Source organism: Chlorella variabilis (genome assembly GCF_000147415.1).
Source record: "Chlorella variabilis unplaced genomic scaffold CHLNCscaffold_10, whole genome shotgun sequence".
Taxonomy (NCBI): domain Eukaryota; kingdom Viridiplantae; phylum Chlorophyta; class Trebouxiophyceae; order Chlorellales; family Chlorellaceae; genus Chlorella; species Chlorella variabilis.
The window spans coordinates 939,432-953,374 of record NW_005435078.1 but is presented as its reverse complement, the minus strand read 5'-3'; the positions used below and the strand labels follow the sequence as shown (position 1 = coordinate 953,374).

The following is a 13,943-nucleotide window of genomic DNA, read 5'->3' as shown; positions in this document are numbered from 1 at the left end:
CGGCGGCAGCGGCAGCAAGCCGTGGACCCAAACGCCGTGCCGCCGCCGCCGCAGGCAGCACCCCTGCGACGGCGGCGGCAGCAAGCCGTGGACCGAAACTCCGTGCCGCCGAGTCCCGTGGCTGTGGCCGTGGGCTTCTGGCAGGAAACTACGGCCGCAGCTCGGCAGCACGGGGGCGTCGCAGCGTGCCGCCGCCGCCGCCGCGCTGCCCCCCCGGGCACGGCGGCGGCGGCAGCAAGCTTGGGCCCAAACGCCGTGCCGCCGAGTCCCGTGGCTGCGACCGTAGACCGTGGGCCGGAAACTGCGGCCGCAGCTCGGCGGCACGTGGTTCTGGTCAAATCGCCAAGCGTGCAGCAGCGCCGAACCACGCTTCCCGGCCTCGGCGCATGCCTTCAGGGGCCCCCTATCGCTGGGCACACCCCTCCAACACCGAACATGCGCCCGGGGGGGAGGGCGGCCCGGGCTGCCCAGGCCAAAGTGGGCCGCCCTCGAGCAAGAGGCGGCCGGGCTGTGTGCTGAATGAATGAATGAATGCTCGACTCGGCAGAAGGCGGAGCCGGGGCGCTGTCCGCATCCTGCACGCACAGCAGCAGCTTTCATGTGAACCAGAGGAAATTGGCTGGCTGGGTGGCTGGCTGGGTCTATGCATGGGACCCGCCGTCGGTCTGGCCCACGGCCACATGACCACCGCTCACCTCTGGCACAGGACGGACAGGGAGCACTGCTCCAGCCGACGCTTTTGTGGCAGCGGGTACAGCCTCCATGGCAGCGGCCGCTGGCTGGCTGTTGCCAGCCGCAGCCTGCTCGGCCTCCTCAGCCTTGTCCACCTCTGCCACCGTCTCCAGCTCCTGAGAAGCAGGCTGCTCCACTACGATTGCCTCAGTCGGACCCTCGGCCGACAGGACAGCTGGCACCTGCGCAGCGCTGCCGGGCAGGGCCGGGGCAGGGTCTTCCTGGAGCTGTGCCAGGCCGGCAGCAGCTGATGCCCGCGGCACGCCGCTGCCGCCGCTGCCCTGCCCATCCAGCGACACGCTGCCGACCCTGCCGGTGCCGGCGACCCCGCCCTGCAGCCTGCTGCTGTCCGCGGCAGGCAGCGCCTTGTTGGCGCTGCTGGCGGTGGGCCGCAGCAGGCGGCTGCTGACCTGCGGGATGGTGACGCTGCTGCCGCCGCCGTCCATGCTGGCGCGGCAGGACATGAAGCCGCTGGCGGCGCGGGAGCCGGGGCGGCTGAAGTCCACGCTGGCCCGGGGCCCTGAGGAGCCGCTGGTGGTGCGGGTGGTGGGCCTGGTGAAGTCGATTCCGGCTCCAGAAGACAGGAACGGGCTGCTGGCGGTGCGGGAGCTGGCACCCGTCAGGTCGACGCTGGCACGAGAGGGTGTCGTGAAAGGGCTGGAGGTGGCAGGGCTTGCGCCGGGGCGGCAAAAGTCCATGCTGGCCCTTGAGGAGGACATGAAGCTGCTGCCGGGGCGGGAGGCGAGGCGGCTCATGTCCATGCTCGCGTTGCGGGGGCCACCACGCCCCAAGTCCGAGCTGCCTCGCGGCGACATGAAGCTGCTGCCGGGGCGAGAGGCGATGCGGCTCAGGTCCATGCTTGCGTTGCGGTATGCAGTGCGGTTCCCCAGGTCCAAGCTGGCCCGGGTGGAGAGGGCGCCGCTGGCGTTGCGGGAGGAGATGCGGCTGGTGTCCATGCTGGCGCGTGGCGACATGAAGCTGCTGGCGGTGCCCGAGGGCGACCTGCAACAGGCGGTGTGGAAGCCAGGGAAAGGAGATCGCGCCAAAGGGGCAAGCAGATGGCTCCACATGCGGCTGCCGCTGCGCGCCGGCCCGACGCAGCTGGTGCCGCCGCTGGGCTCGCACCTGGAAGAAGTGAGGCCGGCCGAGGCGGCAGAGGAGGCGAGGCTCCGGGAGGAGGAGGCGGCGGCGCCGCGCGGCGATGAGCGCCCGGTGTCGAGGCTGGCGCGGCTGGTTGTGGGAGGGGAGGAGCGGCAGCTGACGATGATGGACGTCACTGGCTTGGGCGGTGACCCGTTGGTGGGCGTGCCAGGCGCAGCATCCCCTGCCGCCTTGCCCTCGGCCTCCTCACTCTTCTCGCCTGCAGCAGGGCGAGGCAGAGTGCTCAGCAGGAGGCTCCTGTCTGTTGCTCATGCTTCCTTGCAAACCACTCCCCTTGCCCAAACCGGCAGCTGTGCAGCTCGCGCTTACCATCCACGTGCACAACAGGCTTGGCAACCAGCTTGCGGAACTTCATAGCCGCGCCTGCACAAGCACCATGGCAGCCAGGGGCAGCAGCATGAGGCACCGCTGTGCTGAGAAGGATGTTGGGAGAGAGGTGGCAAGCACGGCACCGCACAGCAGGTCACAGCAACAGGCCAGGTCGTGCCAGCAACGCTCACTGGGGCTGGGCACGGCGGCAATCATGAGCTGCGTGACCCGCGTGTTGCCCCGGTCTGAGGCCAGGTTGATTGGTGTCTGCAGCCGGTGGCGGCAGGGTGGGAGAGGAGCGGGCAGGGTGAGGCAAGTACAGCCGCAGTGGACATTCCAGGTCCCTCCTCAGCAGGCTGCTAGCCCTGCTAGCCACAGCACACACACACACATGCGCACATACAATCATCTCATACAGGCACCCAAGCCTCTCTCACCTTGTCGGCATTGTTGTGCACCCAGGGGTCTGCAGCAAGCAGGGGGAAGCAGCGGCGGTGGCAAGGTAGGCGATAGCAGCAAGGAACCTGGGGTGGCTACTCGAGCCCCCATTCCCACCCACCCCCAACACCTGCACCACACATTTGCTCCTTAGCCACACCCTGCTAGCTCAGCTCAGCGCAGCTCACCCGCCCCGCCCTCCAGCAGCGCCCGCGCGACCGCGCTGTACTGCTCCGTCTTGCCATCCATCTTGCCGTTGGGCAGCTGCTTGCTGTCCCGCCAGCACTGCACCAGCGTGTGCAGCGCTGTGTCGCCCTGGGCATCAGTGGCATCTGGATCCGCGCCACCATCGCACAGAGCGGTGATCACCTCGGCCTGTGGGGGTCAAGGGCAGGGCTGGCGGGTAGGCAGGCAGCGAGCTGGCGCCAGCCAAGGCGGACAGACTGGGAAGGGGTGGGAGCTTAGCTGCCCCAGTGAGTGCCAGTCCCCACACCAATGCGCGTGTGTGTGTCATGCTGGAGAGAAGGGCCTCCTCCCCAAAGAGAAGCCACCCACCACAAAAACATGCCCAGCACTAATCGCACACACACACACACCACACACACACCACACACCGCGCACCTGCCCGCACTTGGCTGCCAGCTGCAGCAGGGTGAGGCCCTCTGGGGTGGTAGTGTCTGGGTGCGTGCCGCCCGCAAGCAGCGCCGCTACCGCCTCCGCATGGCCGTTCTGGACGGCCAAGTAGATAGGGCTTTCGCCTGCGGGGTTCCAGCACTCTGGGTCGGCACCGCCTCGGAGCAGCACCTCCACCACCGCTGCGTGGCCATGCTCTGCCGCCATGAACAGAGGGGTGCTGTACTTGGGTGTCACAAAGCCTGGGTCAGCGCCGCTGACCTGCGGCAGGGCGGGGGCAGGGTGCGAGGAACAGCAGGCCAGGGTTGAGGGAGGCGGGCTGAGGAAGGGCAGGTAATGGGTGGCAGCGGAGCAGGGCGCCTTGTAGCGGTGGTGTCCAGGAAGAGCCGTTGGCAGGGCTGCAATGCTGCAGCAGCCACAGCGCCGAGGTGTATGCCCACCAGAAGCGTGGCGGCCGCCTCGCTGTGCCCGTGCTCTGCTGCCCTGCACAGTGGCGTGCAGCCGTCTGCGGCCCTGCTGTCGACGAGGGCATTGGCGGCCAGCAGCGCCCGGATCACCGCCGTGTGGCCCTCTGCCGCGGCAGCGTGCAATGCGGTGTTGCCACGCGCGCCCTTGGCGTTGGGGGGTGTGCCGCCGCTCAGCAGCCGCTTGATGGTTTTGAGGTCGCCATGGGCGGCTGCGTTTGTCAGCTGCACGCCCGCAGACATGGTATGTGTGTGTGTGGTGGTGGTGGTGGTGTGTGGGGGGTGGGGGTCCTGGCGTGAAGGCTGCAGAAAGGAGGAATGCACATTAAATGGACAGCTTTTCCATTAAATACAAACATCTTGGCCTGGATGCACGGCAGGATAAGCAGTGATGGCGCTTTGTCCGGCGGGCACAACTAGCGCCCGCGCCGCCGTAACCGAGCGGTCGGCGGGACTGGCTGCCGATGGCACACCAGCGCCGCTTGCAACCGCCCAGCCGGACGTCAGCGTGCTCCTCACTTGGTCTTTTAACGGCAAAGCCGTTGCAGGGCAGCTTAGGCGGTCACTTCGAAGTGTGGTCACGAGCGGGTGGCTCTTGGCTCTCAGCGGGGGCCCTTGGAGCTGCGCTGGACGGCGTGTTGCGTCGCTGCAGACACGTTGCGTCTATCGATCGACGCAATTGGCACAAACGGAAACGAGTGGCAGACCTGCCAGATATGGTCGGTGGGGTCCGGAGGAGTTCCGGAGAGCAGGGCCCCCCCCCGGGCGAATGCTGCCAAGCTCTTGCAGACACTGTGCAGCCCATCATAGGGCATGATGGCGGCTTTGGTGCATGTGCAGGGCGACGGGGGGGGTGCTGGGAGGCTTGCCCAGCCTGGAGACCCGCCTTGCGCCCCGCCGACCGCGTCCGGCGGGCCCTGCGGTGTGAGGTCGGCTTTGGGTTTTACAGCCGGCGGCTGGCTACAGGCCTGCCAGCTCCACTAGGAGCGGTGCCGAGCCCTGGCTGAGGGCAAACATGAGGATGGCGCCCGCCGCTGACACATTCAGGCTCTCCATGAGCTCGCCGCCGCCGCTCTGCGGTATGCTGACGGCGACGCACCGCTCCCGCACGCCCGCCGACAGCCCCTGGCCCTCCGCCCCCAGGCACAGGCACACGGGCAGCTGCGCCAGGCGCTGCTGCAGGGCGCCCACGTCGCCCTCCGGCGCTGCCGCCTGCCCATGCTGCTGCTGCCGGGCCGCTGCCGAGCCGCTGCCGTCCCTGCCGGCAGTCCCCCGCGCATCCGCCGCCGCCGCCGCCGCCGCGCGGCTGGGATCCGCGGCCAGCGGCACCAGCCGCTGCTCCTCCACCAGCTGCTGCCACTGCCCCAGGCTGTACTGCGCCAGCGGCAGCTTGAACACCGCGCCGCGGCTGGCCCGCAGCGCCTTGTCGTTGTACGGGTCGCAGCAGCCCGGCAGCAGCACGGCGGCCTGCCAGCCCAGCGCCAGCGCCGTGCGCAGCAGCGTGCCCAGGTTGCCCGGGTCCTGCACGCCGTCCAGGGCCAGCACCCGGCGCAGCTGCCCCGGGGCGCCGCCCAGCAGGTCGGCCGTGGGCGGCAGCGCCGCCTCGGCCGCCAGCGCTCCGGCGCCCACGCTGCCCAGCCCGGCTATCTTTTGCATCACAGGAGCGGTGGCCGTCACATAACGCTCAGCCGCGATGCCTGCGAGCAAGGGGAGGCAAGGAGCGCACGCATGTGTGTGAATGCACGGCACGGCACGGCCTGGCTGTCGCCGCGAGGCTGGCGCGAGCACGACCCCCGGCCCATTGCCCCTTTTGCCCCTCGCCTCAAGCCTGCCAGGGCCTGCACCCGGCTGCTGCCTGCACTCACCGTCGGGCAGCTGGGCCTCCTCCAGCCCCACCAGGGCTCGGTACGGTGCGCAGTACGGCGCCAGCTCCACCACCAGGTCGGCGCCAGACACCAGCGCCGCCCCCACCTCCCGCCGGTACTTGCTGCTCTCCCGCAGCTTCACGCAGTGCTTCACTGCGGGGAAGGCATGCGAAGAAACGGAGGCAGCTTCAGCAGAGGCTCGGCAGCAGCCAGAATGCCGCCAAGAAACGGGAAACGGATGTCCGCCGCTGCACGCAGCCACCTGCCGCCGCTCAGCCCCGCCACTCGCCTGCAGGGTTCTGCGTGCTGCTGATGTGCATTGTCGCTTTATATTCGCTCGATGTAGATGCTTGCGCAGCTGCGACGACGCCAGCCGAACGTTTCGCTGGCGGCTGCCTCATGCATGGTGAGCCACAGGCAGCCGCTGCTACCGGGAGGGCCGCCACCATGTCTGCGGAGCTCAAGGTATGCGTTGAATATGTGAGCCTGGCGTTTTGTCTGGACAACCTGCTGCTTTGAGCATGTGCGGTACGGCAGGAGGGCGGGTGTACTGCTCTCTGGCGGGTGACCCACCGCAAAGATAGGGCGGTGTCCATTGAAAGGATGGTGTCAACACAATGTTTGCACTTGTTGTGGCAATAGGACAAAAACTGGCTGGCAGAGAAGCCAAAACTCAGCAACTGCAGCTAGGTTGGACTGCCGCCCCTCTCGTTCTCTCGTCACACGCTCACATACGAGCTCCTCCGCCTGCTACGAAGGTAGGCTGCCAGGCTGACCAGAGCTGCAGGGATCAGGAGAAGGGAGAAGGGCATATGTAGGCTGTTTGGCAGCAGCTCAAGCAGCAGAACACGAAACACAGGCACTTTGGGCCCGTCGCAAAACAGGCACAGCAGGCAGCAGCCCCCGCCTTGCCTGCAACACCCAGCAGGCCTCCCACCACACCGCCAACAATGGCGGCCGTATTGCTGCTGCCGCTGTCGCTGCTGGTGGCCTCTGAAGACGTGGTGGCGCTGCCGCCACCTGCGCTGCCCTGCTCTGCCTACATACCAGCATCGTTGCTGCTGCCGGGGCCCGGCGCCACCTGCGGCGCTGGTGCCGGCGCACCCAGCAAGGGGGCTGCGGCCGACCCAGGTGCCGGCGCCTCTGACGGAACCAGGGCGGTGAGTTGTGTCGCCTCCTCGCCATCTGCAGGCTCCTCCCGCCGTGTCGCGCGGCCTGCTGGGCCTGGCGCGGGCTGCGCAGAGGGAGGCTTTGCCGGCAGCGAGGTGGGAGAGGCCGCTGGCTGCTCGCCTGCTGCTGGCGCTCCTGCTGGTGCTGCTGCTGGCACTGGCACTCCCCACGGGCCGGCGGCCTCCACAGGAGCAGGCTCAGGCGCCCACAGGCCATCAGGCGGACCATCCGGGGGCTGCGGGCTGCCTGGAGCTGTCATGCTGCCGCTGCGAGGGGAGCAGGCACAAGGAGGGGAGCAGGCACTCAAGGTGGGCAACCAGCACAGCGGCAGAGGCACAGCAAGGCCAGCTCCAAGGTTATCGGGCAGGAAAACTTGCGCCCCCAGCACTACCTCGTGCGGCACGCAACCGCCTCCCTGCAGCAGCAGCGGCGCATCCAGCCATCACATCAACACCGGCAGCTCAGCGGGCAGCGAGCTGCCCTGGCACGCTGCCTGCCTCCTCCCCCGGCCCGCGCCTCAGGGGCCACATTGCGACAAACACATGAGGCTGCAGCAAGACGCTCCAGAGCAAGCAGGCAGGCAGGCCCACCAGGGCGGTATGTAGACCGGTTCCCCCGCTGGGATGGTATCCCCCGAGTGCAACGGGTTGGTAGCAAACAGCTCCTGGTCGCTGAGGCCAAAGGCGGCGGCCAGAGAGTCGACTGTGTCGCCCGCCGCCGCCGTGTAGATCTGGCATTGGGGCAGGCCGCCTGCGGGCGCAGGGCGCAGCAGCCGGGCAGAAGCTTAGGGCGGGGAGGAGGTGCAGGCATGGTCCACAGCCGAGCTGACATGTCGACTTGCAGAGCGGGCTGTGGAAGCGAGCGCCTGCCTGGCCGGGGTGCCTACCCGCATTCTCCACTCGCAGGCACTCCTCCGGCCACGGAGGCAGGCAGGCGAGCGTGCCATTCGGCAGGGCGGAGCCAGGCGTGTATCCGCTGACGCACAGCAGCAGCGCCTCCTCCAGATCATCTGCAGCAATGAAAGGAAGTGGTGGCTCGCAATTCTACACGACGCAAGTCACCGCCTGCCCCCAAAAGTCCAGCCAACAATAGGACCACGAAAGGTAGTGGTGACTCGCCTGCGTTAACTCCCTCTGCCTGCGCAATGCTGGATGTGGTGTCCCCCTGCTGCGTGATGTAGCGTTTGCACACAGCAGACTCGATCACTGCACGAGGAACAAGTGGTGCGTCAGGGTGTGCCCAAAACCCGGCAACTGAGCGTCAACAGGCGTCATATCAAGAGCGCTCCTCACCCGCCGCCTGGCTGAGGAAATTGCATGCCACGAGAGCAGCCAGCAGGGCCACAACTCGGGGCTTCATGGTGCACCTGCATGGCAGCCCATGGCAGCGCAAGTGGTGCGTGCTGCCCGCTGGCAAGCCGGGCGCCAGCGGGTGAGCGGGTGGCGCACTTCACTCACGCACACCTGCTTGTCCACGCGCCGCGATACAGCCTGACCGTCCACTGTTGCCGTGCCCTGTGCACGGTCTCGTGCGCACCCCGCGTCCTGAGCCGCGTCGAAATCTGCCTGTCAGGTTATCGTGTAGGGTGCCTGTCAAGCCATCACAGGTGAGGGACAGGCGCAGGCAACACGCAATGTGCGGTCTCGCTCCCCACTTTGAATCCAGCAACTGTACCTGCGGCAAGCCAGCAGTACGACTGCCGCTCCGGCCGAGCATTTTTAATGTTCCTCTGAATTTTACTAAGTGCAGGCAGAAAAATTCTAGAGGGGGCCCGAAATGGTACTGTACACATACAAGAAGCTATGCCGCTGGCCCCTCACACATCCTCGAACAGGGCCGCCAGGTCAGCATCCGAGCTCCAGCCCGCATCATAGCCCAGCTCCTGCAGAGCGCTCTGGTCCTGCAGATGCGCCTCGTCTGCTGCCAGGTGCGCCTGGCCTGCAGGCAGATGCGCCTGCTTCTCCGCCTGCTGCCGCGCCTGCCCCGCGGCCTGCGCCTGCCAGCGGGCGGCCTCCCCCTGCGCCTGCCAGGAGCTGTCGGGCGCCCCCGCCTGCGCCGGGGCTGCACCGCCGCCTGCCATCTGCATCATCTGGCTGGCAGGCACGAAGCCCGGGAGAGCGGTAGCGCCCGGCGCCGGGTAGAAGCTGGTGCCGGGGAGCCACGGCTGCTGCGGGTGGTAGCCAGGCGGCAGCTGCGGCCTGACAGCCAGGCCGCCGCCAGGCCCCGCCTGCTGCTGCATGTACTGCTGCTGCATGTAATGCTGCATCCCATACAACTGCTGCGCCTGCTGCATAGCAGCCGCCGCCTGCGCCCGCTGCACCACCGCCGCCTGCGCGTGCTGCACAGCCGTTGTCCGATGCAGCCAATCATAGGTGCCGCGCATGGCATCGTCGTCGACAGAGGGCTGCCTTGCTGGAAGCGCCGCAGGCGGTGGCGGCTGGGCCGGCGGCCGCACCCTTGCGGGCAGCCGTATGCGCAGGGGGCCGCCGGGCTGCTGCTGCGGCTGCTGCTGCGGCTGCTGCATGGGGGCCCTCGGCCCCGGCCGCGGACCCTGCTGCCCCTGCTGCCCCTGCTGCCGCTGCTGCTGCTGCGCCTGCTGCCGACGCAGCAGCGGCACCTCCTCCTCATCGCTCGACAGCAAGTCGATCACCTCTGGCTCATCCGCCTTGTGCTTCTGCAGGCGGGCGGCACGGCCGGTTGTGCCAAGGTGTGCACCAGCAGCCACGGCAGGCAGGGGGCGTGGCGGATGCACGCAACAGACCGTCCCCAGGCAGCCCATGGCAGCCCACGGCAGCCCGCAGCATGAAGCAGCGACACGCGACGGCGCACAGGCAGCCATGCCGTGCCGCACCTGGCCAGAGAGCGCCGCCGAGGGGGCCTTGCGTACCGCCGCCGCCGCGCTGCGCAGCTCCTCCTCCGCCCCCTCCTCCTCGCTGTCGCTGTCGGGCACCAGAAACGCCTGGCCGCTCCCGCCAGCCGCCCCCGCGGCTCCGGCACCGGCACCATTGGCGGGCTCGCCACCACCGGCCGCCGCCTCGGGCTCAGGCTTGGTGCCAGCGGCCCCCACGGCTGCTCCCAGGGAGGCTGCGACGTCAGCAGGGTCGGCTGCGATGTCGATCCACTCGCGGCCGCTGCCGTCGGGGCGCCACTGGCCGTCTGCGGCGAGGCGGCGAGGACAGCAGGAGGGCGCATGCTCAGCCGATGCCAGCATATGCCCTCCGCCTGGCACAGCAGCGGCCAGGCGCGGCAGGCGGGTCCCATGCGGCCGCCGCCATGCGTCCAGCCCAGGTCAGGCACCACTCTGCCGCCTCCTTCCTGCCGCCTCCTTCTCCGGCCTGCTCGCCTGCCGAGATCTCGATGTCTGTGATGGCGGGTAGGCCGCGCAGGCACAGCAGCACGCGCTGGGTGTAGGTGTCCACCTGGGAGGTACAGGAAGGAAGCAGTACAATGTGAGCAGGGACGAGGGGCAGGACAGGTACCGGGCGGGCAGCATCAGGTAGCCACCATGCAGCACGTCCCCCCCAGCACACATCCCTCGGTCCCCACGACGCCACGCCCCTTTGCTCCTCAACCATCAACCCCTGGCCCCTCGCTCCCCGTGCCCCCACCCCCTGCCCTGGGGCCAGCCGCGCCCAGCCCCTGCGCACCTGCAGCTGCTCCACGGTGCTGTTCTGCAGGGTGGAGGGGTCCTGCCACTTGCGGCTGCGCTGCGCCATGCTGAGCAGCGAGTCGAGGTCAAAGGGCTGCAGCCCGCTGGCGCCGGAAAACCGAGCCGGCACCTGCGGGGGGCAGGGCGGCGCGCGGAAGGAGAGGCTAGGATGCGTGAGAGCGTGCCCACCTGCCTGCCCCTTGGCTCCAGGGCGTGACACATAGCCGTGCGCTGCCATCCGGTGCCAGCCCAGGCGCAGGCGCCCCCCAGCCCAAGCAGCCCACCCAGGTAGCCGACCCACCTGTATGCGCTGCCCACTCATCGGATCCTTCAGGCTGACCACCTGGTGGCTCACCAGCAGGTCGTCGTCTGCGGTACAGGCAGGCGGTACAGTCAAGGCGGTACAGTCAAGGCAGAGCAGGCCAGTGCCGCTGAGAAGGCTTGGCAGCACACAAACAGGAGACGACTCAATGGCAGCCCCGAGAATTTCCCACTTCCAACGCTCCTGCCAGGCAACGCTGCAAAGAAGGCACTCGGCCGGCGGCCCTGTTCCCCCTCCCTGCACCCCCCATCCCTGCCCACCCACCCGAGTCGTCGCCGGCGACCTGGCGCCGCACTCGCGCCACCGCCTCCTCCAGCCCCTCCGGCGCCGCCATCAGCGCCTTGACCTGCGGCAGCAGCGGTCGCAGCACAGCCGGCGACTTAGCCTCAGATGGCTGCAGTCGCTGCGGAGGGGTGCCCGCACACCTTCCAAGGAGCCGCTGGCTGCGCTGCGCGGTGCTCGGCAGGAGATGGGTGCACATGCAGCATGGGAGCATGCCCCTCCCTGGCGCTGCCCACCCACCTGCTCCATCGTGCGGCGCCGCGCCAGGTGCATCATGAGCACCCACGTGCCGCTGTCGGGGGCGCTCAGGCTCAGGGTGTTGCGCCCGCGCACAACCATCGTGCCTGCGGGGCGGGGCAGGGAGGGATGCAGGTCAGGACCTGAAAATGAAAAAGAAACAGCCACCAGCACAGGCAATCTCCCCTCCCCCACCTGCCTCTGCCTCCTGCCAGACGCCCGAGCGTATGCCACCAGCCACCAGGGGCACCACCAGCCCCTATCCCCAGCCTCCATGAGGGCCACCAGGGCCACCCCCCGCCCCTATCCCCTAGCTGCCTCACCGATGCTGGCCACATCGTCGCGCTGGTTGATGCCCATCTTGGCGTTGAGGGAGCGGGCATAGGGCCTGCGCTCAGCGGGCGCGCCAGCACAGCCGGCAGGCGGTCGATGCCAGCAGCCACCATGCCCCAAGCGCCGTGGCCGCTCCTGTGGACAGCCCAGCAAGGTGCAGCCTCGACCGCAGCGGCCGCCGCCCGCCACGGGCAGCGCGGCTCGGGCGGCGGAGGGCAGCCGCGCTCGGCTGCCGCAGGCTGCTGTGGGCCGAATATAGCCTGCCACACACTTGGGCAGAAGCCCACCTGTGCGGCATGTTGTTAATCTTGAGATCCATGTGCTTAGGCCAGTGGTACCGCTCCGCCACCTCATCCCCAACCAGCAGGCACCCCACCTGGACGTGGCGGCGAAAGCACGGGCCAGGGCTGTGAGGCGCACAGCACCCAGGGCAACAGACCTCTCACGAGCAGAGCGGGGCGGGCTGCATGTCCGTCCTGCTGCTGCTGCTGCTGCTGCTTAGCCCGGGCCAGGCTGCGAGCAACACCCCCTCCCCTCCCTCCTCCCAACACGCGATTTGCGGCACTCCTTCCTGCCCGCCGCGTGGCCCACCCGCACCTGCAGCCTGTGGTTCTCGGGGTCCCGCTGCACCGCGCTCAGCTGCTGCTGGTGCAGGTAGAACACAAAGTCCCGGCTCTGCACCTGCTGCATGCCAGACATGGTCACCACGGGGGGCCTCCCGAGCTGCACAGGCGGCGAGGAGGGCAGGCGGGGGCGTGAGCGGGCAGGCGCACGCGTGCGCGGCATGCGGCAGGCGGCCCCGCTGTGCGCGGCAGCAGCCTGCCACCTGCGCCTGTGCCCCACCTGCGGTTTCAGCGGGGCGGGCGGCAGCAGCCGCTCCGTAGCTTCCCAGAAGGGGTCTGCCAGCCGCGCCCTGCAGCACAGCAGGCGGCGCAGACTGTCAGAGAACGAGGTATTGCACTGCACTGCATGGCCCAGCCGCCGCTTGCCGCGGAGCATGTGTTGGGGAGGGGCAGAGGAGGGGCGCACGGCATGGCGGCGGGAGGCAGCACCTGCAGCCCTCGCAGAGGAAAGCGTCCACGGCGGCGCCCTGCGGCGCCCCAGCGCCCAGGCACTGCGTGTGCTGCCACACGCCGCACCCCTTGCCCTGCAGCGGAGCCACCAGGGGAGCAGGTCTGCACGCCAGGGCCGAGCCGGGGCTGTGCGGTGCAGCCTGAGGTGCAGCCCGCACCAATTCCTGGGCGAAGCGGCTCAGGCGGCTGGGGCCCTGCTTCACACACACACAACACACACACTGTCTCCCAGTTTCCCCAGCCTGGCAGCCCCGGCACCTCACCTGGCACATCACCATGCGCCCCTGCTGCTCCGCCACCGAGGTGCAGATGCAGCGCACCGGCAGGGGCCTGCGTCCGGCGCCGGCACCGCCCTGGCGCTGTTGCTGCTGCAAAGTGGCGTGCGCCTGCTGCTGCTGCTGTTGCTGCTGCAAAGTGGCGTGCGCCTGCTGCTGCTGCTGCTGCTGCTGCAAAGTGGCGCGCGCCTGCTGCTGCTGCTGCTGCTGCTGCAAAGTGGCGCGCGCCTGCTGCATCGCCTGCGCCGAGGGGAGCCCCTGCTGCGGCGGCGGCGGCCCGGCGCCGGCGTTGCCGCCCGGCATCTGCTGGCTGCTGTGCGCTGACTGGTCGGAGGGCGTGTTGGTTGGCAGGCCCATCATTCTGCAGTAGGTGTCGTGCACCACCTTGGCTGCAGGCGGGGCAGGCGGGAGTGGCGGCGGGCAAAGGTGCAGGCGAGGCTTGGGTGGGCGCGCTGCCAGCGTCGAAACGCGACAGCTCAGAGGCGCGAGCGAGCCTCCGGCGTGGACCGGCACCAGCCCCGGGGCCGAGGCGGGGCGCGTCTGTGCCGTGGCTAGCGGCGGGCCGAGGCGAGCCGGGGCGCACCTGCGTGCTCGATGCGCCACTGCTGCTGCGGGGGCTGCACCTCGGGGCGGCCGACCACCGACTGGGGGAGCGCCTCTCCAAAGTATGCCAGTATGCGGCCCTGCAGCTCCCCTTTACGCCCTGCACCGCCAAGGCACGGCGAATGCGTGAGGGCCAGGCGGCATCGACACCGGCGGCAGCGCCCGCAGAGCTCCGAGGAATGCTGGCGGCAGAGGCGGCGCGCGCAGGCCCCTGCGCCGCTCACCCGTCTTCTTCAGGCCCAGCCGCTCCGCCACCTGCGTCAGCTCCACCATCCGGAAGGACAACACCTCCCTCCGCACCGTGCTGGTAGCGGGGGTGCCCCCCGGGTGCGACATGGTCGCTACTGCCGGCGGCGGCGGTGGCGCCAGTGCTGCCCCACACTGCTGCCACGGCGCA

The 13,943-nt window shown here is 69.2% G+C and overlaps 3 protein-coding genes across 3 annotated transcripts in view; all 3 read right to left on the bottom strand.

Moving 5' to 3' along the window:
• Nucleotides 1-3,953, bottom strand: part of CHLNCDRAFT_7157 (hypothetical protein) — a gene marked incomplete at both ends in the record, with an annotated part of 7,334 nt that extends 3,381 nt beyond the window's left edge. Inside the window, 2 exons of the mRNA XM_005847570.1 lie at nt 3,272-3,534; nt 3,714-3,953. Coding sequence (XP_005847632.1) covers nt 3,272-3,534; nt 3,714-3,953 — 503 coding nt within the window. The remainder of the gene's footprint in view (nt 1-3,271; nt 3,535-3,713) is intronic.
• Nucleotides 3,954-4,697: 744 nt separating this feature from the next.
• On the bottom strand, nt 4,698-8,131 carry CHLNCDRAFT_133965 (hypothetical protein; the record flags this gene model as incomplete). The annotated part of the gene is made up of 6 exons (XM_005847569.1): nt 4,698-5,434; nt 5,603-5,755; nt 6,650-7,038; nt 7,363-7,522; nt 7,659-7,781; nt 8,065-8,131. 6 exons carry the CDS (start codon nt 8,129-8,131, stop codon nt 4,698-4,700), a joined length of 1,629 nt encoding a protein of 542 aa, XP_005847631.1.
• A 457-nt stretch (nt 8,132-8,588) lies between these two features.
• On the bottom strand, nt 8,589-13,882 carry CHLNCDRAFT_52345 (hypothetical protein; the record flags this gene model as incomplete). The annotated part of the gene is made up of 15 exons (XM_005847568.1): nt 8,589-9,446; nt 9,624-9,928; nt 10,002-10,191; nt 10,420-10,551; nt 10,723-10,790; nt 11,008-11,089; nt 11,266-11,369; nt 11,586-11,650; nt 11,883-11,971; nt 12,193-12,318; nt 12,439-12,508; nt 12,648-12,742; nt 12,932-13,332; nt 13,527-13,646; nt 13,771-13,882. 15 exons carry the CDS (start codon nt 13,880-13,882, stop codon nt 8,589-8,591), a joined length of 2,817 nt encoding a protein of 938 aa, XP_005847630.1.
• Between the last annotated feature and the right edge of the window lie 61 nt (nt 13,883-13,943).